Below are 25618 nucleotides of genomic sequence, written 5' to 3' on the forward strand. Positions count from 1 at the left end.
TGCCCTGGGGGCATATAAGGTTTTTATAGAAGGCGTTTTCGTAGAAACTACAAAACAGGCTCATTCGATTGGAAATTAAAGGGCTAGTGCCCTTTTTAATAGTCGAAAGTGATTGGAGTGTAACTAGCCCCCCTCCCCCGACGCCCATCATTTCCCCAAACACATCCAATCAAAATTCTGAGATAGCCATTTTGTTCAGCGTAGTTGATTTCCAAAAAGGAAATATTTTTTTGAGGAGGACACTCCCCCACAACATTCAGTGCAAGGGTTTTAAGATATGACCTGGGGGCAGATATGGTTTTTATAGAATGCATTTTCGTAGAAACTTAAGGAAAAGCTCATTCGATTGGAAATTCAAAGTGCTAGTGCTCTAGTTAATAGTTGAAAATGATTGGAGGACCACTAGCCCCCTCCCCCCGCCCCGCGTTCCCCCAAAGACATCCAAGCAAAATTTTGAGATAGCCATTTTGTTCAGCATAGTTGATTTCCAGATAGAAAATATATTTTTGACGAGGACAATCCCCCACAACCCTCAGGGCAAGGGTTTTAAGTTATGCCCTGGGGACATATGAGGTTTTTATAGAAGGCGGTGTCGTAGAAACTTCAAAAAAGGCTCATTCTATTGGAAATTCAAAGGGCTAGTGACCTTCTTAATAGTCGAAAGTGATTGGAGGGCAACTAACCCCCCTCTCGCGCCCACCCTTTCCCCAAACACATCCAATCAAAATTTTGAGACAGTCAGTTTATTAAACGTAGTTTTAAGTTCTGGAAATTAGGTCTTTGAGGATGACAACTCCCCCACAGCCCTCAGGGCAAGAGTTGTAATTTAAGGATTCTCCGAATCCTTCCCATTATTTCTTATGGAAGGGATGCTCGCATAAACTTTGGAGAGGTCTCATTTGAAAATTGAAAGTTCTTGTTCACTTTTTAAGAGTCAAAAGAGATTGGAGGGTGACTAGCCCCCCCCCCTCTCCTCCACGCCCTAAATGCATCAGATAAAAATTTTGAGATAGACATTTTGTTAAAATGGTTCAAAATATGACAACAAAAAACTCCGGTGTCGACACAGCCCACCAGGGCCCGGGGGTAGGCGTTGTAAGTTATGCCCTGGGGAATAACTTATTAAAGGGGGTTTATAACTTATTAAAGGGGTTTTATAACTTATGGGAAGGTGTTTTGTATGGGAAGAACACATAGTACATCTATTATAATTATCCAATTATAAGGTTAAAATACATACTCTGAGATAGATGTAAAATTGCTTTGGCACACAAAATCCTATTAAGGTCAATTCCAAACAGTCGTGATCTTTTTGTGTCAGCAAGTGAAATGGTCTAAACCCCCCTATTGGAGCTATTTTTTCAATCCATTCATTGTTGTCAATCGCTGTCCACAAGTTATGCAAGCTGTCTATTGTTCATATTGAAGGTTTTTATCAAAGATGTAATAGTATATACTTTGAAAAAACCCTAATTCGATTTAAAATGAAAATTTTAGTTCCGTTTCTAAAAGTCTAGAATTATTAGACAGTACGCACCCCCCCTCCCATGACATACAAACTTGCAAATTTTTGCAATGAAAAACGAAAAAAAATTAATTAAAAAAAACTTTCCGAAAAATAAGTTTTTTAAATAAAATTAAAGGATATTTTAAACTTGAGATCAGAATATAAAAATAAATTTTAAAATTCAAACACAAAACGACCAGAAATTAATATTAAATAATATATGAAACCAAAAACGAACAGAAATTAAATAAACAATCATAGAAAAAAACATTCGACAATCAATAATATATATGAATAAATAGATCTTAAAGCGAGTATTGCTTAGATTGAATATGAAAATCAAGCTTAAAACGAAAAAAAATATTTTGCTATTAAAGTATAAATAAAACTTAATACGAACAGAAATTAAAAAAACAATCAATGCAAACAAACATACAATATTTATTAATGTAAATGAATAAATAAATCTTAAAACGAGTGAAACTTAAATTGAATATGCAAATCAGCTTTGAATCGACTAAAAATAACAACAAACAAGAGTTTTGGTATCGCCTCACTGCAGAAGCCTAAAAACTACTGCGTCATTGGCGCTTTACTGAAAACAAATTATATTACAAATGTTTTCTTTTGTACTTAATATTGAAAATAAATATTAAAATTACAGTAAAATTTTGAACTGATGATTTTTTAGCAATTAATATCATTATGCATCAAATATTCAGTTTAATTTATTAGTTATTTTCAAGATTGGTCAAGACAAATATAGTTTCAATACAATCTAAATTTGGATAATGCCCCCTTCTTTAACTGTAAAAACTTAAAGCCGTCTGTGTCATTGGTTCTTCACTGTAAACGAATTACTTGTACATTGGAAATTTATTATTTTCCAGTTCCTACAGCATTGAAAATGAAAATAAAAATTACAGTGAAAAAAAAATCTTGAACTGATGGATCTGTCAGCAATTAACATCATTATATATCTAATATTCAATTTGATTTTGTTTATACTTTCCAAGACTGTTCAAGACTCATATAGTTTTGCCATTTTTTTTTTAACTCTGCCATTTTTTTCTAACTAATCGTGTTGGTTTGTTATGAAAATATTCTATGGCTTCTAGGCATTTCTATTTGAGCGGAAAACTGCACCTCAAACTTTGTGGAACATGCATTTTCTTGCATGAAACCCCAAAATATAATAAAATGTCAAGTTTCGGAGTGTTCCACCACTAACAAGCAAGTGCCATTGGTATTTTTGAATCCGCATCGTCCATTTAGGGGGTGGAGGGTAGGCTAACTCTCGTAGCAGCCCCATTCCGTCGTGGTATGATTCAGACTTTCAACACCTGGCGTCCGGACTATCAATAAATAAATGAAACCCAAAACGAACAAAAATTAAAATAAATATTAGAGTCAAACTCAAAACGAGCATAAATTTATATGAGTAGGGTTCAAAACCCCTATGCTTTCTAAAAGCCAGAATATAATATGAAAAAAAATCAAATGAGTTTACTGAAAAAAAATGTGCATTGTCAGTTTAATATACATACGCTAATATTTAATCCTTAAAATCTTAATTAATGAAAGAATTGTTTTCAGTAAAGTGCCAATGACGCAGTAGGTTTTAGGCTTCTGCAGTGAGGCGATACCCAAACTCACGTTTGTAGTTATTTTTATTCGATTCAAACTTGATTTGCAGATTCAATTTAAGTTTCACTCGTTTTAAGATTTATTTATTCATTTACATTAATATATATTGTATGTTTGTTCGCATTGAATGTTTATTTATTTTCTGTTCGTTTTAAGTTTCATTTATACTTTAATAGCAAAATATTTGTTTTCGTTTTAAGCTTGATTTTCCTATTCAATCCAAGCTTTACTCGCTTTAAGATCTGATTATTCATTTACATTATTACTTGTTGTATGTTTTTTGCTATAACTGTTTATGTAATTTCTGTTTGTTTGGTGTTTCATTTATTATTTAATAGTAATTTCTGGTTGTTTTGAGTTTGAATTTTAACAGTTATTTGTATCTCCTGAGCTTAAGTTTAAAATGGCCTTTACTTTTCTTTGAAAAACTTATTTTTCGGAATTTTTTTTTTAATTTTATTAATAAAGACGGTGGGAGCAGTGAAGATGTTAAAAGTAGAATAGCCAAGGCTCAAGGGTGTTTTTCCACATTTGAGAAAAATTTGGAAAAATGTGAAGATAAATCTGCACACCAAGATTAGAATATTGGAAGCTGCAGTGATGACAGTGGTCAAATATGGCCCTGAAGCATGGGCGCTCCGAAAAGCGGATGAAGATTTGCTAGATCTTTTCCAGAGAAATCGTCTACGGATTGTTCTGGGGACCGGGCTGACTGACCGTATTTCAAACCGTAGGCTTTATGAAAAGTGTGGTTCAATCCCTTTTTCTAGGGCAATAATAAGAGAAATTTTGAGATGGCTAGGACAGATTGCCGAACATTGTCCTTTTTGGCCAACCGTCTAGGGCTAAACAGAAAACAGGTCGTCCGTGGTTGGGGCGGAAGGATGTCACAAAGAAAGATTTAAAGGAAATGGGAACTTCTTGGGAGGGTGTAAAGAGGTAGGCTTTAAATAGATTGGGATGGAGGAGGAGTGTGGGTAGCTGTGTTGGCCTCAGGTGGCTTGGGGATGTGGTGAGTTGTTAGTAGTAGTAGTAGTAGTATAGGGTTTAAATCAACTTCTATTTTGGAACTATCTGTTTAGTGTGTTCTGGTTGATGATAGTCATAGGGCTACCTTAAAAATTTTCAATGACCTAAATTTCGTCATTAATGACAATACCCTAAATATTCCCTGAATGATCATGAGCTAGACTCAACATGTCTTTATTTTTTATTTTGAGAGGAAGGGAGAGGTGCGGGCAAAATAGCCCCTACTGAGGATCTCCAATTATGCAGACTGAAATCCTTGAAAGACAGTGATCTCAACAAGGTACAACATTCCTACCATCTGTGGATTACGCATCTAGCGTACTTTGATTTTGGATGTTTGTATTCTATTAGTAGCCTCAGACTTGTTGTCAGTAAGCTCTAAATGAGCCCTCCCCAAATTTATCCTCATCATACTTCTATACGATAACCCTTTGAAAAATCAATTGATGCAGTGGCGACATGTCTCCTATTTAACTCATTGCTATCCCACTGTCTATTATCTATGGGTTTAGTATTGTATTGTTTTCAAGTTGGAGAAATTACTTTTTTTTTTTTTTTACTTAAACTATGTTTCCTTACAAGTAATACGTCTCATGTAGTTATAATTTTCGTGTCGTGTAGCTATAGTCTTCGATATAAATAAAAAATGGTGAATTAAGACCATAAATCTTGAATGATATTTGGACATTCAGAAATATACTTCGATGTTTCACCTTAAAAGGCTCTATTCTTTCAATTATTAATGTCGTTGTGAATTTGCCCTGTTTGGGCTTATGATAACCATTTTTTGGAAGCAAGTCTTATCTTATGCATATCATAGCCAATAGCGTAGCGTTAACTAAGTAAACTTTGATGCGTCTCCGATATTTTATTAAAACAAACGACCTCATTATATATGATTGGAACGGAGGGTAGTAGAAACATTGGGAAAGGTTCCTTCTGTCGCGAATTACAACTTTTAGTGGCCTTTTAAAGAGCAAGAACCGGATTAGAAGGTGACCTGGAACCTTCTCGACAAGCCATGTATTCCCCCCCGGAATATTCATGATGTCATCTAGTGAGAACTCGCACTAGATGGTTTGGAGTTTTAAAATGTATACACACAGTTATGTTTTATAATTATGGAAACTGGACTGGAAGTTCGGAAAAAATGATCCTAATTTTATCACATTTATATTGAGATTAATGGGTTTGTAATACAAATATAGATTGAAGGTAAGTTGGTTGAAATACTTGAGATAAAAATATAGAAATGGAACTAACTTGGCATTGTGTAATATTGGGATCAGGCCGTTTTGGGCTTCGATAAGTGTTTTTTTCTTGAACTTTTTTTTTTTTTAGAAGGAAAGCTTGAAAAACTTGATGGTCTCCTAAATATATATTTTAATGTGATAAGTATATTTTGTCTTTAAAACTGTTTGCAGAAGTGCAGGGAAGGAGGTTACTTCAATGTTTCTACTCTAATTCTCGGGGAATGTCCTTTTTATTTCTATAACTTTTTGCTTCTTAAAGGTCAAAAGGCTTCATCCATCATTGATGTCTGATCACAAGAATATTGAATTTGGCTATGAATTAGTAGAAAGTATTCAACTATGTTCGATGAATGGCCCCAAAGGTGATCATGGATACTATGCAAAAGTTGCTGAATTTTGCTTTGGTGAGTATTGATTAGTTTAATGAAGAATACATTTAAGGAATGCTGTAAACATACTTTTTTACATTAAGGTACATGCATATATGTAAACATAAAAATTAAGCTCGTTTCTGATGGAAGTTGAATTTTGCTTCAGCTGCCAGACTTCACGAAGCCCGGTTAAAAGAATCTCTTCATATAACTGAATATTTGGTTCGTTTTGTTTTGGATCAGTTGAAAAATTAATTTTTCCGGCTTATAAAATTGTCTATTATAAATAAAAGCCTTCTATTCATTTACTGGTAAAAATGTGCTTTTGGTATTTTTTTTTTGGATGTGTGCTCAAATTTGTTGTTTATGTTCGAATACAATTTATTTCAAACAATAATGCAGCAACTAAACTACTAATAGCTATCCCCAAAAACATTGAAAACAGTGCATTTGACCAGGCGGGTGCTTACATTTTTTGTAAATAATATTAACCACAGGACGAAGAAGAAAAAAAAGTCTAAAAAGCGAAGAAAGAAAAATAAATAACATAGCTTAAATAACGCAAAAAATGTAATAAATTAGATCGTCAAATTACAAACTATTATCAATTTTTCATAACGCTTCTATTATAATATTAATAGTAGTAGCAATAGGACTCCTATGCGTAGACGTTATTCTCTATTAACTTAACTCTAAAATCTGCCACATTTTTCGTTTGACTGATAGTAGAACTTTAATTTTAAACATCTTTGGAGTGTTTCCCATAGGAAGCACTCCCGATGGTTTTTGTATTCTTTGAAGTGCCAGTGGGTAATCCTAATAACTAAATAGCGTAAATATGACATCAGAGCTGACAAAAAGCAATGCCACCAGTATTCGAGTTCTAAGGTACGAATGTCACCAGATATGTGCGCAAAAATGGTGCTACACCACTTACTGAAGGGGAAAGCCCCGATGGCGCCAAATATTATAGTAGAATGCCCGCACTTACCACAACGATTCTGTAAATATAGGGTAAGCTAGTACCCAATTTACAATAAACACTGCTCAACGGTTTTAGAACAGGATCGAATGGTCAAGTGGCCAAACTCTAAGGCCAAGGGTACCCCAACCTGGGTTACCACTAATATTTCTAACTATCTCCTTGGACTCCATCTAGGCTAAAAAGTCAAAGATTATATAGATTAATTACTTACTGTATTCAAGATCACACATATCAGAACTCTGAAAAACAGACTCCCTAAACGGGGTCTCAATGTAGACTAAAAAACAATATTTAACACTAAAAGAATTTTGGCACTTGGGATGTGGCCCAATATGACGCGGCCCAATCATATGTGTCAGGTCCCCCAATTGAATTTGTCCTACATATACTTGCAGAATTAATTACTTAAATTTTAGGGAGCCCATGCGATGACTTATACTGAATGATAAGCCAAGCAATTTACTTTCTCTTGCAAAATGGTTGCCTTGACGACGAGTTTAACTTATGATTGAAATTATCTTATAGGCAACTGTAATTACAGAAAAGAAAATAGGTCATTTATCTGAAAAGATTGTAAGCTACCTGTCAATAGTTATGATCGTAAGGTGTGTGCGAGATGTCTTAGTGGGGTTTCAGAAAACTTAATACGTATCCGTCCTCCCTCCTCCTTCTATATTTATCTGTAGACTCGTTTGAATTGATAAATTTGGGCCTAAAAGGTAATTTTTAAGTTACCAGGTATTATGCCTCCCTCTCCCTCGCATCACCCCCCAGAAAGATCCAATGTATCTGAAAGATCCCTAATAGCTGATTCAAAACTATATTCTACTGTATACAATTCTGTATAGCTTCAAAGGAGTCAAATTTGTTAGACGAAGCTAGAAAGCAATTCCCTGTAGTAACTGGTTTGTTTTGCTTGAACCCTAAATTTTGGAAAGAATGCACAACCGATGGGAATTATGACTTCTTAAACTGGGAACCTAAATAGATAGCTTTCTGATGATTCTAAATAGATTGGCTGTCTCAGTATTTTCACTCCATAGCATTATGTCCCTTATCGGGCCAAAGATGTTGTTTTGCGCTACAAAATGACAGAAAATCCCGTTTTGGTCATCTGGAGGTTTAGTAATCAGAACAAGATCTTAGTATTGAACAGTGTTTTAACATAAAAGTAATATAACAGACAGTACACCCCTCCAAAGCCTGAGCTGACCCTAGGATCACCAAAGCCTGATGATATCCAGACCAAATCATTGATTCACCATTGAATGGATTTTCATTTCAAACAGTATCTGATCAAACAGTTCGTGGTAACGAACTGTAAGTAAGGAGCGACCCGGCTCAATGGTAACCGAAACTCTAGAAAACGAGATTTTGATACCAATAGATACATACAAAGAATCATATTTTAATGCTGATTTCAAATATATAAGTTTCATCAAGTTTAATCCTACCAATCAAAAGTTACGCGCTTGAGAAAATTTGGCTGATTTTCGAAAAAAGGAGGAAAGACCCCCTAAAAAGTATAGAAACTTAATGAAAATCACACCGTCATATCCAGCGTATCAGAGAACCCTACTGTAGAGGTTTCAAGCTCCTATCTACAAAAATGTGGAATTTTGCATTTTTTGCCAGAAGAAAGATCACGGATGCGTGTTTATTTTTTTTTATTTTTTTTTTTTTTCCCAGGGGTGATCGTATCGACCCAGTGGTCCTAGAATATCGTGGGAAGGCTCATTGAAGCGGAAATTAAAAGTTTAGTGCCCTTTTTAAGTGACAAAAATGGAGGGCAACTAGGCCCCCTCCCACACTCATTTTTTTTCAAAGTCACCCGATCAAAATTTTGTGATAGCCATTTTGTTCAGCATGGTCAAAAATATGATAAGTATGTCTTTTAGGATGACTTTATCCCCCGAAGTCCCCGGGGGGAGGGCTGAAATTTATGAACTTTGCCCAATGTTAACATATAGTAGTTTTCAGGGGGATTTTTTCTGGTAGTGGGGGGGGGGGGGTCGGGGGTTATATCGGAGGATCTTTCCAAGAAGGAAGTTTTCATGGGAGAAGGGACATTGCTGTGAAAGGGGTGCCGGATTTCCCAGCATTATTTAAAAAAATATCAGAAACTAAATATAAAAAAAAACTGTTTTTCAACTGAAAGTAAGCAGCAACATCGAAACTTAAAACGAACAGAAAATATTACGTATATGTTTGGGATCACCCTACTAGTCAATACCTCGCTCTTTAAGCCAAAGATTTTAGTACTTTCATAAGAGCTATTTATTCTAAATAACGGCCTTTGTGATTAAGGGGTCATTTTTAAAGAATTGGAACAAAATTCGAAATTTAGCTTAAAGAGCGAGGCATTGACTAGAGGGCGAGCCCCCTAATATACGTAATAAAAATATACGATTATAGAAGTTCGTTACGTAAGTTAATTCTTAAGTTACGTGTATTTATTACTAATAAAAACGTTCGTAAATAAAATTGAACAACTTTCGAGAAAGCCATTTAGCCAAAAAAAGTAAAATTAATATGCAAATTTCTTTTTAATTAGTCATGTACGGTGAGCCAAAATTGAAGCTGCATTAATTCAAAAACATTCAGAAAATAAATAAAAAAAACAAGTTTTTTTAACTGAAAGTAAGGAACGACGTTAAAACGTAAAACGAACAGAAATTATTCCGTATATGAAAGGGGCTATCTCCTCCTCAACCCCTCGCTATTTACGCTAAAGTTTGACTTTCTCACAACTCTATTCTTTTTAAAACAATAAAAAACTTTAGCGTAAAGAGCGAGGCGATGAGGAGGGGCAGCCCCTTTCATATACGGAATAATTTCTGTTTGTTTTAAGTTTTAACGTCGTTCCTTACTTTCAGTTAAAAAAACTTGTTTTTTTTATTTAATATTATTAAGAGCCTGACCATATCATCACCGAATCAATCTGTTTGTAGAACGGGTTTCTATTGTCTCTCCAATATTCGGTTCGATTGTCACGCGGTTCGACTTTGTCTCTTCAGTTTCTGAATTAAGTTTCAAGATTTTATGGGTTGTAAGAAAAATTAGATGCTAACCATATTTTTCAGCGCTAAAAACCTATTTCCAATTTTTAATTTTAAATGATTTTCTTTTGATATTAGATACATTGTTCTTATAATTTTGCTATAACTAGACCCCTCCCCCTCTCTCTAAAATCAAGTAAACTCTTTCTTAAGTGAAACCTTAGCTGCGGCCCGAGATTATGCCCACGTTTGATATATTAATGACCCATTTTCAGTTCTTTTGGTGAATGTTGTGTTATTGGAGCTATCTTAAGCAGGCTATTATTTTTTATTCAATAATCACAATGTGTGATCTCTTTTGACATTCCTTACTTGCTATGTCACTTTATAAGCATTGTGTTACGCTGAATAGAACTGAGGGAGATAATTCTTCCTTTTTGTAATTCTGTTCATTGGGACAAAATAGAATTTGTTGTTTTTCTATCGCTAAGGAAGTCTCATTTTTGATGATTTCCTTGTTTATATATAAGTACATTTGAACCATGAGGGAGGGAGGGGGGTAGATAGATCATCCTACCTTGTTACTTGACAAACTAAAATAACTTACAGTACCCAATTGTACCTTTAAAATAAATGAGACGCCTTTATAGCAAAATTACTTCTACCGTTCTGAATAAAATTCTGCAGCTTGCCTCTCACCCCCCTTCCCCCTGGAAAATTGTCACCTGACACTTTTGCTAGCCTATGCTTATTACGTCATCTTTTCTGAATCTCAGCATTCATTAAGTAATTCATTATTAATGAACAGCATTCATTATTACGCTGTTCAACCATTTTGAACATTTTCCATATTGCACGAGAATTGTGTATAGCCTACTGACAAATTACTCGCTTGGTTCTCAGGTCCATAAGCTCTCAAACCATACCAACAAAAAGAACTTGTCAAGTTGACAAATTTCTGAACCTCATTTTTACCAATTGCTGTATGCTTATAATAGCTATCTTCTAATCAATATACTCGCTTTTTCGAGTGGTTTAATGAGTTCCAGGGGGCGCTACCGCTAGACACTTTCCTCTATGTCTCATCCTCCTTTTTCCACCTTATCCACCTTAATCCACCTTAATGGATCCATCAGGATCCATCAAGGTGTCTTTTTTTTCAACTAAAGAAAATAATATATTAGATCAGGCTCACAGCTGATGCTCGGTTCATTCTAATCGATTGTTGTGTATTTTTTCTTACAGATCGTTCAACAACCATAAAACGAGGCCCTAGTTTGTTAGAGCAGAAGCTGATGTCTTTAAGTCAGGCCACAAGCACCATTAAACGAAGGATTCATTTGCTTGTTTCTTCAAACGACAAAAAGAAGCCCAAGTTAGAAGAAGAAAAATCTCAAAGTCAGAACAACGCTGCTAAATATGTTGCTGCTGTTGGGGTTTTGGCAGTTGGTGCTTTAGTTGCAACCAAAGCTTTGCGACGAGCAGCTTGATTCTTAGTCCTGATACATAATCAATATAGAAAAGTAATAACGTGCAAATTGTACTCTTTTCAATTAATGTGTAAACGAATGAGAATGGTAGGCATCGTTTCCAGATGGGACTAATCTGTACCCACTATTTGTAAACTCGAGTTCGGCTACCAAATTTCTGTTTAATTCACTTAGTTTAAAGTATCAAACGATATTTTAGCCACGCTGAAAATTGGGAAATTTTTGTGACAAGATTTGAACTTCTTCGTTGGCAATTGTGGTGAAAAATACCCAAATTTGGCTTAATAATACTGGTACTGATGTAGCGGTCATTTAGATTGAAGATTATTCATTGTCTGTCGGATACACAGTTTATATAATTAGCCAAATTTGGCTAATTATATATTAGCCAAATACAAATAATATACAATAATATACAAACTATACAAATATAATAATATACAAAATGTAATAATATACAAACGGCTGTTGTTCAAAACGTGTTATGGAAGCTGGTTATGTGGGTAACGAGCCTGGTTCCCAATATTTGACGAAAACGTTCCGCAATTGCCTTGAATTTCCATAATCAAGGTATCAAAAACTTAATTAATAAAAGCTGTGTCGAGACGGTAAATTCCAATGGTTTATAACCTGTATTTTTTTACACAAACATGACGCAAAGAGGATGTTTTTTCCTTCTTAATTTTAATAGTTCTTTCAGAACCAGATTCTAGACATAAGTCTGTACTTGTCATCTTATAATTCTGTTTTATTTGGCTAACTAAGTTCTTATCACAAGACATTTCTACTAATTAGTTAATCATGCTAGTGATTGTAATTAAGTAGTAACTGTAAAAAGTGCCCGAATTTAATTTACTCGAAAATAAAACTGTTGTTCTATTCTTTGTTATTTCTCTATAAATGTTGACAGTCGAAAGGATCATTCACATGGAAAAGACTTCATATTTACTCCACTATTTCCGCAGGCTTTTTTCTTTTTGCCAGCCTTGAAGCACTTGGTCGATCCTTCCGGTTATATGAAGGTTATTCCCAAAAAGCATAAAGTATCTAGATTATTACGCAATAATTTTACGTATAATTATGTTAAGCATCACTTGATTTGGAGTCATAGTACTCTGAGTTGAAAAATGTAGTACGAGGAGCAGGCCTTGGAGGCATTTTTCTCTGTAAGGAATAAGTGCATGGCTCAAATACAGGCGGATATTACAATCTCGATCTTTGGTATTTATCCTGTTTAGCCTATCCATCTGAAAGAGAAAACCAAATTTAAAATAAATAAAGACATGATCTGGGAGTGGCAACATATATATGTATATAATAGGGAAAGGCTGTTAGTTTGAAACATTCACATTGTTCTCTGACGTTAACTACTCCATTTGTATAGAAAGTTACTTTCTCTTGTCTCAACAGCCGACAGTAAACAACTAGTGAACAATTTGAATCGTTTGAAGACCATTTAAAACACCTTTGGGCTGAGCTTAGCCCCCGTGATGATAATGTTCATTAAATTTATGGGAATTGTGAATGTAGTTTTAAATGTGCCATGAAATCGGAAATTAACACTCAACTGCAAAAAAAAGAAGTGTAAAAATAAGTTGAACCCCGTCTTTTGAGGAATCAAATGTTGTTATGTCCAAAACTTAAGTTTCGACATTCGCCACTTCACAAGTAAAAATGATCCTACTTCTCATGCAGACGTTGTGCGAACTATTTTTTATAGGTTACTCCAATCTCAGGATCAGCTTGAAAAGTAGAATATGTGGAAGAATTAAAGAATTGCAAATGCTTAAGCAAGTTTCTTTGTTGAGGCTTTTTTTGGAATAAAAAAAACAAAAAAAAACATTAATTTATCAATGGTTTTAACGTTTTCTTCTCAACCTAGTGAGGTACCTTTTCGTGATGCTCCTGAGAGCAGTATGTACAAAGAAATACTTACTACCTATAACATATAAGCTATTGGCCCCATCACATATTTTTCTTAAGGAAGATCATAGCTTTTTGTGACCTTAACACTTAACTCGATTTATATGTTCATTGCAATGACACTAATTATTTACCTAGTAAGACTTTTCTAAGGTGATTTTTCAAAAAAAAAAAAGGTGGCAGTCTTTTCCCTAAGTATGGAACTTACTCTAAGTTGGAGTTATTATCCATGTGCTTAATAAGTACAGAAGGAAGAAAATTCAAGCTCTGAAACAAATTTTGTATACTAAAACAGAAAGTATGTCTTTACATATAATTTATATATATACAAAAAAAATCACGTGGGACTTTGATTGCCTTTCACTTCTTATTCTCTCATTATGGTCATGAAAGAAGTTAATTTTACCATCGTCTGAAAGCAGGATAGCTTCGATAGTCATTACGCCCTCGAAATCCACCTCTTCTTTCAAAACCATTGCAATAGTTAAATTTATTGCTGCCCGTTTCGGTGACATTCTTTGCAATTTCCTGCAAATCAGGACTTATCTCCTGATTCGCTTCAGACAGGACTCTGATTAAGTCATTTGCTTTGTTTTTATCCTTTTCTGTGAAGAATGTGTAAGCGGTACCAGTTTGGCTAGACCTTCCCGTTCTTCCTATTCTGTGTATATAATCTTCATTATTCCGGGGGTAGTCGTAGTTAATCACAATATCTACGCCGTCCACGTCAAGACCACGGGCCGCAACATCTGTTGCCACTAATATATTTCTCCTACCGCTCCTAAATGCATTGAGAGCCCTATCTCGTTCCTTTTGTAATTTGTCCCCATGGATGGCACCGACATTATACCCGGCTCTGTAAATTGTTTTGGCAATGAATTCTACATTTTTTTTAGTTTCCACGAAAATTATCGTTTTTTTCTGCTGCTCTTTTGAGAGAAATAAATGCAGCTTGCTGGCTTTCTCATCTTCCTTACAGATATCGACGATCTGCTTAATATTATGGCTGGCCGAGAGATTCGTTGAGCCAACGTTCAACATAATATGTTCGCCGACAAAATCTTTGGCTAAACGTCTAACTTCCTTCGGCCAAGTTGCAGACCATAGAAGAATTTGACAGTCCTGTCTGACTTGTTGGAAAATTTTTCTAATTTGAGGTTCAAAACCCATATCAAGCATTCTATCTGCTTCATCTAGGACGAGATAAGTACACCGCCTGAGGTTTGTTTTTCCTGCTTCTAAGAAGTCATTCATTCTTCCAGGTGTAGCTACGCAGAGCTCAGCTCCTTGTTCTAAATCTCTCAACTGAGGCCACTTAGAAGAACCTCCAAAGACACAATCACTTCTAATGCGAAATGGCTCTCCAAATGTGTCAGCCACGTCCTTGATCTGCTGAGCTAATTCTCTAGTTGGTGCCAAAATCAAAACTATGGGTCCATTCCCCTTCGCCTCTTTTGCCTTTTGTTTAATATGAACAATAGATGGTAGTACATAAGCCAACGTTTTTCCTGATCCTGTTGACGCCACACCCACCATATTTCTACCAGATAAAGCGATAGGCCATCCCTGAGCTTGAATTGGAGTTGGGCTACCAAACCCTTGTGATGCCAACCGATACTGTATATAATCAGGAAATCCAGCTTCTTTAAATGACGTAATCGGACGAGGCACATCTTTTCCTTCAAGTAAAATTTCATTGGAAGCACGGTAACGCTCTATCTCTTCATTAGATCTTTTCACGATATCAGGATGCGGAGCATACACATGTTTCTGATATGATTCTGAGCTACCCTCTCTCTGTCTTGACTTGAAAGAAGTTACGCCGGAATTTTCAGAATATTCAAACCGTCTATTACGAGACTCATTAGATCGGGGGTAGTATCCTCTTGCACTATCACCTTGTCTTCTGCTGTAGCTTTGATCAAAATATTTTGTTGACATTTTATTATACAATATGTTTGGATAAATGTTTTAAAATACAATGGGATATTGCAGTTCTGCCAAATCCGAACAGAAACAACCAAAAAATTGCACAAGAATCATTCTACCATTCCATTACCAGCAAATGAAGCATGAGGGCCCTTCATTGTGGTAAGATTGTTTTGCACTTTGTTGATTTTACAAAGAAACTATTTTAGACTGAATTCTAAGGGTTTTCCCCCATAAAGACTTCCTGAAAATATATGACGTAATAATGTGATGCCTCTAAGCTAACTGGTTCATCTAAAGAGCTTCGGGGAAAAGAAATTTCATCCCAGATTCTTCAAACAAGAAAAAGAAAAGGTGAAACAGCAACATACAAGAAAGAAATGTAATATTATTAAAAAGAAAAGAATATTACGTAATAAAATGATACCTATGAAGTAACATTATTTATAAAAAATAATAACATGGTGCTTCTGAGACACCTGGTTCGTCAATAGAGTTTCGGCTGGAAGAGAGTTTATCCCAGATTTTTTCAATTTGAAAATGAAAAGGTAAAACAGCAAAAAATATAAACAAGAAAAGATAAAAGAGTGTAATGTTATTAAAAATGAAAGAATATTACGTAATAATAGGATGCCTATGGCGTAATATTATTAAAAAAAAACGTAATAACGTCCTGACTCTTTGCAAACTGGTTGATCAAAAGCATTTCTTGTTGTGTAATTTTATCCCAAATATTTTAAATAAGAAGAAGGGAACGGCAACAAAATATGAAAGAAAAATATTGACATCATATTATCACACACAAAAAAACATACAAGAAATAATAGCGTGATATTCCCGAACTAACTTGGTCCATACAAGAATTTAAGGCGGAGGAAATTTTATTTCCTCCGCCGGAGCGCCTACGCTATTTTCTATTAACTTAACCCTAAATCTGCGGTATTTTTCATTTGACTGATTGTAGCACTTTAATTTTAAACATCCTTCGAGGGTGTCCCATAGGAAGCACTTTCGATGGTTTTTGTATTCTTTGAAGTATCAGTGGGTAATCCTAATAGCTAAATAGCGTAAATATGACATCCAACATTTGTGTTCGTAAGGTGTGTACGAGATGTCTTAGGAAAGTTTCAGAAAATTTAATACTTACCCATCCTTCCCCTTCTTGTATGTTTATCTGTAGGCTCATTTGAATTTATAAATTTGGGCCTAAAATACAACTTTTGAATCTCAAGGTATTCTACTTCTGTCACATCACCCACATAAAGATCAACATCGTCTCTAATAGCTGATTCAAAAATATACACCACTGAACAATTCTGTGAAACTTCAAATGATTCAATTCTGTTAGACAAAGCTAGAAAAAAATTATCCGTATTGACCGGTTTATTTTGTTTGGACCCTATACTGGCTTGTACTTGTGAAGGGAATAAGGCGTTTCCACCTTGCCCGGCATCAAGGACCTTCGAAACCTATATGGACCGTGTAGTACGGTCTGCTGCTAGCTGCTTTGCAAGTGGGAGCTATTGGGTTGGCCATGTGTAACCAAACTTTCTGAACCCTCCAAAAGGTTCAAGATGTGATTTAACCAAGTTTCGCCAGTTTTTCGACTGTCCTCCGTTAGAAGTCCTCCGTTTGACTGTCCTCCGTAGAAGTTCGTTACGTAAGTTAATTCATAAGTTACGTATATTTATTACTAATAAAAACATTCGTAAATTAAATTAAATAAGTTTCGAGAAAGCCATTTAGCCAAAAAAAGTAAAATTAATATGCAAATTTCTTTTTAATTAGTCATGTACGGTGAGCCAAAATTGAAGCTGCATTAATTCAAAACATTCAGAAAATAAATAAAATAAAACAAGTTTTTTTAACTGAAAGTAAGGAACGACGTTAAAACTTAAAACGAACAGAAATTATTCCGTATATGAAAGGGCCTATCTCCTCCTCAACGCCTCGCTATTTACGCTAAAGTTTGACTTTCTCACAACTCTATTCTTTTTAAAACAATAAAAACAATGAAAAACACAACAGCGGCTATTGTTCAAAACGTGTTATGGAAGCCGGTTATGTGGGTTACGAGCATGGTTCCCAATATTTGACGAAAACGTTCCGCAATTGCCTTGAATTTCCATAATCAAGGTATCAAAAACTTAATTAATAAAAGCTGTGTCGAGACGGTAAATTCCAATGGTTTATAACCTGTATTTTTTTTTCACAAACATGACGCAAAGAGGATGTTTTTTCCTTCTTAATTTTAATAGTTCTTTCAGAACCAGATTCTAGACATAAGTCAGTACTTGTGATCTTATAATTTTGTAATATTTGGCTAACTAAGTTCTTATCACAAGACATTTCTACTAATTAGTTAATCATGCTAGTGATTGTAATTAAGTAGTAACTGTAAAAAGTGCCCGAATTTAATTTGCTCGAAAACAAAACTGTTGTTCTATTTTTTGTTATTTCTCTATAAATGTTGACAGTCGAAAGGATCATTCATATGGAAAAGACTTTATATTTACTCCACTATTTCCGCACTAAAAAGACTTTTTCTTTTTTCCAGCCTTGAAGCACTTGTTCGATCCTTCCGGTTATATGGAGGTTATTCCCAAAAAGCATAAAGTATCTAGATTATTACACAATAATTTTACGTATTATGTTAAGCATCACTTGATTTGGAGTCATAGTACTCTGAGTTGAAAAATTTAGTACGAGGAGCAGGCCTTGGAGGCATTTTTCTCTGTAAGGAATAAGTGCATGGCTCAAATACAGGCGGATATTCCAATCTCAATCTTTGGTATTTATCCTGTTTAGCCTATCCATCTGAAAGAGAAAACCAAATTTAAAATAAATAAAGACATGATCTGGGAGTGGCAACATATATATGTATATAATAGGGAAAGGCTGTTAGTTTGAAACATTCACATTGTTCTCTGAGGTTAACTACTCCATTTGTACAGAAAGCTACTTTCTCTTGTCTCAACAGCCGACAGTAAACAACTAGTGAACAATTGAATCGTTTGAAGACCATTTTAAACACCTTTGGGCTGAGCTTAGCCCCGTGATGATAATTTTCATTAAAATTATGGGAATTGTGAATGTAGTTTTAAATGTGCCATGAAATCGGAAATTAACACACAACTGGAAAAAAAAGAAGTGTAAAAATAAGTTGAACCCCGTTTTTTGAGGAATCAAATGTTGTTATGTCCAAAACTTAAGTTTCGACATTCGCCACTTCACAAGTAAAAATGATCCTACTTCTCATGCAGACGTTGTGCGAACTATTTTTTATAGGTTACTCCAATCTCAGGATCAGCTTGAAAAGTAGAATGTGTGGAACAATTAAAGAATTGCAAATGCTTAAGCAAGTTTCTTTGTTGAGGCTTTTTTTGGAATAAAACAAAATAAAAAAAAACAGTAATTTATCAATGGTTTCAACGTTTTCTTCTCAACCTAGTGAGGTACCTTTTCGTGATGCTCCTGAGAGCAGTATGTACAAAGAAATACTTACTACCTATAACATATAAGCTATTGGCCCCATCAACTAACTTCGGTAGTCATTACGCCCTCGAAATCCACCTCTTCTTTCAAAGCCATTGCGATAGTTAAATTTATTGCTGCCCGTTTCGGTGACATTCTTTGCAATTTCCTGCAAATCAGGACTTACTTCCTGATTCGCTTCAGAAAGGACTCTGATTAAGTCATTTGCTTTGTTTCTATCCTTTTCTGTGAAGAATGTGTAAGCGGTACCAGTTTGGTTAGACCTTCCCGTTCTTCCTATCCTGTGTATATAATCTTCATTATTCCGGGGGTAGTTGTAGTTAATCACAATATCTACGCCGTCCACGTCAAGACCACGGGCCGCAACATCTGTTGCCACTAATATATTTCTCCTACCGCTCCTAAATGCATTGAGAGCCCTATCTTGTTCCTCTTGTAATTTGTCCCCATGGATGGCACCGACATTATACCCGGCTCTGTAAATTGTTTTGGCAATGAATTCTACCTTTTTTTTAGTTTCCACGATAATCGTTTTATTCTGCTGCTCTTTTGAGAGAAATAAATGCAGCTTGCTGGCTTTCTCATCTTCCTTACAGATATCGACGATCTGCTTAATATTATGGCTGGCCGAGAGATTCGTTGAGCCAACGTTCAACATAATATGTTCGCCGACAAAATCTTTGGCTAAACGTCTAACTTCCTTCGGCCAAGTTGCAGACCATAGAAGAATTTGACAGTCCTGTCTGACTTGTTGGAAAATTTTTCTAATTTGAGGTTCAAAACCCATATCAAGCATTCTATCTGCTTCATTCAGGACGAGATAAGTACACCGCCTGAGGTTTGTTTTTCCTGCTTCTAAGAAGTCATTCATTCTTCCAGGTGTAGCTACGCAGAGCTCAGCTCCTTGTTCTAAATCTCTCAACTGAGGCCACTTAGAAGAACCTCCAAAGACACAATCACTTCTAATGCGAAATGGCTCTCCAAATGTGTCAGCCACGTCCTTGATCTGCTGAGCTAATTCTCTAGTTGGGGCCAAAATCAAAACTATGGGTCCATTCCCCCTCGCCTCTTTTGCCTTTTGTTTAATATGAACAATAGATGGTAGTACATAAGCCAACGTTTTTCCTGATCCTGTTGACGCCACACCCACCATATTTCTACCAGATAAAGCGATAGGCCATCCCTGAGCTTGAATTGGAGTTGGGCTACCAAACCCTTGTAATGCCAACTGATACTGTATATAATCAGGAAATCCAGCTTCTTTAAATGACGTAATCGGACGAGGCACATCTTTTCCTTCAAGTAAAATTTCATTGGAAGCACGGTAACGCTCTATCTCTTCATTAGATCTTTTCACGATATCAGGATGCGGAGCATACACATGTTTCTGAGATGATTCTGAGCTACCTTCTCTCTGTCTTGACTTGAAAGAAGTTATTACTTTTCTCTTCTACCCTCTCTCTGACTTGAAAGAATTCTTGAATTAAATTTCTACATCATGTAGCTAAGTGAAAATTGTTTGTGATAAAGAAAAAAAAAAGTTACTTACTTGCGATTTTTTCATAATTTCTTGAATGAAGTACATGTACTGTATATCCAAGAGGTGAAATCAATAAAGAGTTTGTTACTTACTTACAAATATTTTCATAATTTCTTGAATGAAATTTCCGTATTGTGTATCCAAGAGTTCACTTCAAGAAAGAAATTGTTACTTACTGAGAATTGTTTCATAATTTCTTGAATTAAATTTCTACATCGTGTATCTAAGTCGTGTAAACAATGAAGAGTTTGTTACTTATTCAGAATTTTGTCATAATTTCTTGAACGAAATGTCTTTGTTTATCCAGCAGGTGAATTCAAGAAAGTATTTGCTGCTGACTTACAATTGTTTCATAATTTCTTTAATGCAATTCCTGCATTGTGTATCCAAGAGGTGACTTCAAGAAACAATTTGTTACTTACTTACTTACAATTTTTTCATAGTTACTTAAATATAATTTCTGCATTGTGTATCCAAGAGATGACTTCAGGAAAGAGTTTGTTACTTGCTTTCAATATAACTATTATAAATAATAAAGAAGGTTTAAGATTAAATATATTTATTTAATAAACATATTAAAATATTTTTTTTTTTTTTTTTTAGAAAAAAAAACATAAGAACAAATGATTACATAAAATAGTAATTAGAGTTAACTATTAAAAAAACACAAACGATGGGCCCCGGATAAATAAAAGTTTTTACCATGTCTTATGGATTTATCACGATCAGGTATGTTGAACATTTTGAGAATTTGCTTAATCGAGATAGAGTTGCAGGAAAAAATATAGAGGAAAATGAAAAAGTTTGTGATACCTTGGATGTGAAGGAAGATTTGTTTTGTGAGGAGGAATTAGAAACAGTACTAAAAGGATTAAAGAATAATAAGGCTCCAGGTGCTGATAGGGTAGTAAATGAGTTTCTTAAATATGGTGGCTCTGAGGTTAGAACTAAGTTACTGAAGATTATGAATATGATTTTTGAAAAAGTGGAAGTACCAAATGATTTTAGGAAAACCTTAATTAAGCCACTTTATAAGAAAGGTGATAAAAGTGAGTTTTGTAATTATCGAGGCATTAGTCTGGTCACTGTAGGTAGCAAATTGCTTAGTAATATGATACTTTTTAGACTGAGAGATGCCGTAGACTAAGTTTTAAGAGGAGAGCAGTGCGGTTTTAGAAAAGGTAGAGGATGTGTTGACCAAATTTTAACTCTTATGCTAATAATTGAGAAGTTCCTAAGTTTTCAAACAAATTTGGTCATCAGTTTTATAGATTATGAGAAATCCTTCGATTCTGTTGATATAGGAGATTTAGTAAAGGTTTTATCCTTGTATGGTATACCAGACAAATACATTAAAGTGATTAGTGCTATGTACGATAGTAACACTGTTGCGTTGAAGGTAGGAATTGAGGTCAGCCGCTGTTTTTGTACTAAATCAGGAACTAAGCAGGGCTATTTTCTATCTCCCTTTATATGGATTATTTTGATGGACTTTGTTTTAAGGAGCACAAGAAAGGCAATGGGAGACCACGGAATCAAATGGGGAGGAAAAAGTCTCCTGGACTTGGATTATGCTGATGATTTAAGCATCCTAGAGGAAAGTGTGAGCAAAACGAACGAAGTTTTAGAGGTTTTGCGAGTTCAGGGTGCTAGTATTGGTTTGAAAATTAATGTTAGGAAGACTAAGTCACTAAGGCTAGGAATAAGTGAAGATGAAAAAGTGTCGTTGGGTAATGAAAAGATTGATCAGGTGGGCAGTTTCACTTACCTTGGTAGTATTATTAGTAAAAGATGGTGGGAGCAGTGAAGATGTTAAAAATAGAATAGCCAAGGCTCAGGGTGTTTTTTCACAGTTAAAAAAAGTCTGGAAGAATAGGAAGATAAGTCTGCAAACCAAGATTAGAATCTTAGAAGCTACAGTGATGACAGTGGTCAAATATGGCTCTGAAGCATGGACGCTCCGAAAAGCGGATGAAGATTTGCTAGATGTTTTCCAGAGAAATTGCTTAAGGATTGTTCTGGGTACCCGGCTGACTGACCGTATCTCAAACAATAGGCTATACGAAAAATGTGGTTCAATACCGCTTTCTAGGTCTATAATGAAAGAAAGGTTGAAGTGGCTAGGGTACGTTGTGGGGATGAAGGATGACAGATTGCCAAAGATTGTTCTTTTCGGCCAACCATCTAGGGCTAAATGGAAAGCAGGTCGTCCCCATCTGGGATGGGAGGACGTCATAAAGAAAGATTTAAAGGAAATGGGAACTTCGTGGGCGGGTGTAAAAGGGAGGCTTTGAATAGATTGGGGTGGAGGAGGAGCGTGCGTAGCTGTGTTGGCCTCAGGTGGCTTGGTGCTGCGATGAGTTGTTAGTAGTAGTAGTAGATGTTTTAATCACCCAACGTTGGCCATCCAAACAACCGAAGAAAGTGACGTGTTCCACGATTCAGTAACTCTACTGTCAGATGAATGTTTTCCTATTTTTCTCTTGATTTTTCATTATAAGATTAATACTCCGCAATGACAAAAAACGTTACGTTCGAATTTATTTCTTAATTTATTTAATCTGAGAATGTGTTGGTGCTGTTAGATCCCTAACAATCAGCTAGTAAGAACCTGATTCGAGTCAGAAATTTAAGTATTTTTTGCTAATTAAGCTTTTGTTTGACATAAATAAAACATACAAAAAACTGTGTGACTTGAGGCTCATGCTTCATTTAAAATAAGTGATTTTATGACAAGGTTACAGCTGTAACTTGCACCGAAAGAACAAGATACTTGTATCATTTAATTTATTAGTCTATGATTTGTTCCTTCATTTAGTCAGAAGTATGATTTTTCTTTGACATCTACAGAATTCTCTAAACTTACCTGAAAAATTAGAAATTTTCCTTTTCTGACGATTCTGTTTTTCCTTTTCTTGTTTTCTATTAATTTTGGTCTAGAAAAAGCAAAAAGACTTCAAAAATTTAAGTCGGTGGATGGATAAAACTGAATGTCAACTGTCAAATGATGGAAAAATTGTTCTTTAAACTTAAAATTGTTCAATTGGTTAAGTTTTGAAATTTTTTCTGAATTTTCAAAACATTCAAATGTTCTGAATTTCGGCTTCAAATCTTTTATAAGCTACTGGAAGCTCAAATCCAGTTCGGCTTCAAATCTTTTATAAGCTACTGGAAATGGTTCTCAGTTACTTCTCACCTTTGTTTATTTATTGTTTTTCTAAACTATAAGATCGAGTACATAAAAATTCAATCCGTCGAGATCATAGGTCGAGATAATTCCTTGCCCAAGAAAAACAATGAAACGCCACATGCACTACTTTATGTTTTAAAATTTTCAATGGATGCATTTAGTCAAGATTTGGAGAATCCAATTTTGAAATATTCCCTTTTTTTGTTTTTTTACTTTAGAAGACTAAAACCACCTTTTAGTGGTTGCCATGTTGACAAAAAAACAGATTTTGAAATGTTGATATTTTCAAAGAGAAGAAAAAAACGTAAGAAATTAAGAAAAAAGAATAATTACTTTATGTTCCGCGACGATCGTTTTTATATTGCCAAATCAAGAAAAGGCTTTAGACAAATTAATGTTGTTTTTAATGAAACACAACTTTTTAATGAAATATATATTTCTTCGCTTTTTTTTACCTGGTATGTGGTCATTTGGTATGTGTTAAAAGTAAAGATCACCATCTAGTAGTGTCAAGGGTTAATTTAAAGCTGAAATATCGGAAGGGTAACTATCTCCCGGGAAGTTTTGATGTTGGTAGACTCCAGGATGAGAATTTGAGAGAGACTTTCCAGGAACAGTTGAATGCTAAACTTGAGAGTTTAAAAATTGATAATGTGGAAGATGGTTGGAATAATTTTAGAAAAATAATTTGTGAAGTCGCTGAAGGTATATTAGGGAAGAAAGCTAGAACTGCAGCTAAGAATATAAGTGAAAAAGCTTTATGGTTAATAGAAAAAAGAAAGAAAATGTACAAGAATTATCTGAGTGATCGATCGTATAAAAACAAAAAGAATTCAAAGAAAGTAGAGAAAGAATTAAAACATGAACTACGGATGTGTGAAGTGGACGCTATGGATAAAATTGTCGGGGATCTGGAAGATACAGCTAGATGACATAATAGTAAAATATTTTACTGGCACGTTAACAAATTAAGACGGAGGAGTCAATCCAGACTTGGCCCAGTTAAAGATAGGAATGGGGTCGCAATTAGCGATAAGGAAAAAACTAAAGAATTATGGGCCGAACATTTTGAGAATTTGCTTAACCGAGATAGAGTTGCAGGAAAAAATATAGAAAAAAATGAAAAAGTTTGTGATACCTTGGATGTGAAGGAAGATTTGTTTTGTGAGGAGGAATTAGCAACAGTTTTAAAAGGATTAAAGAATAATAAGGCTCCAGGTGCTGATAGGGTGATAAATGAGTTTCTTAAATATGGTGGCTCTAAGGTTAGAAATAAATTACTGAAGATTATGAATATGATTTTTGAAAAAGGGGAAGTACCTAACGATTTTAGGAAAACCTTAATTAAGCGACTTTATAAGAAAGGTGATAAAATTGAGTATGGTATTTATCGAGGCATTAGTCTGGTCTCTGTAGGTAGTAAATTACTTAGTAACATGATACATTTTAGACTGAGAGATGCCGTAGACAAAGTTTTAAGAGAAGAGCAGTGCGGTTTTAGAAAAAGTAGAAGATGTGTCGACCAAATTTTCACTCTTAGGCTACTAATTGAGAAGTGCCTGAGTTTTCAAACACCTTACCTGAGTTTAAACACCTCAGTTTTATAGATTATGAGCAAGCGTTCGATTCTGTTGATAGAAGATCTTTAGTAAAGGTTTTATCCTTGTATGGTATACCAAACAAATACATTAAAGTGATTAGTGCTATGTACGAGAATAACATTGCTCTGGTTAAGGTAGGAAATTAGGTTAGCTGCTTGTTTCGTATTAAATCAGGAGTTAAGCAGGGTTGTGTTCTATCCCCCTTTTGTATGGATTATTTTGATGGACTTTGTTTTAAGGAGCACAGGAAAGGCAATGGGTGACCACGGAATCAAATGGGAAGGAAAAAGTGTCCTGGACTTAGATTATGCTGATGATTTAAGCATTCTAGATGAAAGTGTGAGCAAAATGAATGAAGTTTAAGAAGTTTTGTGAGTTCAGGGTACTAGAATTGGTTTGAAAATTAATTTTAAGAATACCAAGTCCTTAAGGCTAGGAATAAGTGAAGATGAAAAGGTTACGTTGGGTAATGAAAAAATTGATCAAATGGGCAGCTTCACTGACATTGGTAGTATTATTAGTAAAGATGGTGGGAGCAGTGAAGATGTTAAATATAGAATAGCCAAGGCTCAGGGTGTTTTTTCACAGTTAAAAAAAGTTTAGAAGAATAGGAAGATAAGTCTGCAAACCGAGATTAGAATATAAGAAGCTACAGTGAT

At 34.9% G+C, this 25618-nt stretch overlaps 1 protein-coding gene and 2 pseudogenes across 3 annotated transcripts in view; 1 reads left to right on the plus strand and 2 right to left on the minus strand.

Moving 5' to 3' along the window:
- The window catches only part of LOC148955116 (A-kinase anchor protein 7-like), a 50940-nt gene extending 38775 nt beyond the window's left edge, over window positions 1–12165 (plus strand). For all 3 annotated transcript variants that reach the window (XM_089108065.1, XM_089108066.1, XM_089108067.1), the window contains exons 6-7: window positions 5696–5840; window positions 11037–12165. In XM_089108065.1, coding sequence (XP_088964191.1) covers window positions 5696–5840; window positions 11037–11281 — 390 coding nt within the window. In that variant the 3' untranslated portion in view covers window positions 11282–12165. The remainder of the gene's footprint in view (window positions 1–5695; window positions 5841–11036) is intronic.
- A 1441-nt stretch (window positions 12166–13606) lies between these two features.
- Window positions 13607–15145, minus strand: LOC148955117 (ATP-dependent RNA helicase p62 pseudogene; annotated as a pseudogene).
- Window positions 15146–18671: 3526 nt separating this feature from the next.
- On the minus strand, window positions 18672–20054 carry LOC148955118 (putative ATP-dependent RNA helicase DDX17 pseudogene; annotated as a pseudogene).
- Between the last annotated feature and the right edge of the window lie 5564 nt (window positions 20055–25618).

This window comes from Artemia sp. Qi Xiang Cuo, chromosome 2 (genome assembly GCF_049724085.1).
Source record: "Artemia sp. Qi Xiang Cuo chromosome 2, ASM4972408v1, whole genome shotgun sequence".
NCBI lineage: Eukaryota > Metazoa > Arthropoda > Branchiopoda > Anostraca > Artemiidae > Artemia > Artemia sp. Qi Xiang Cuo.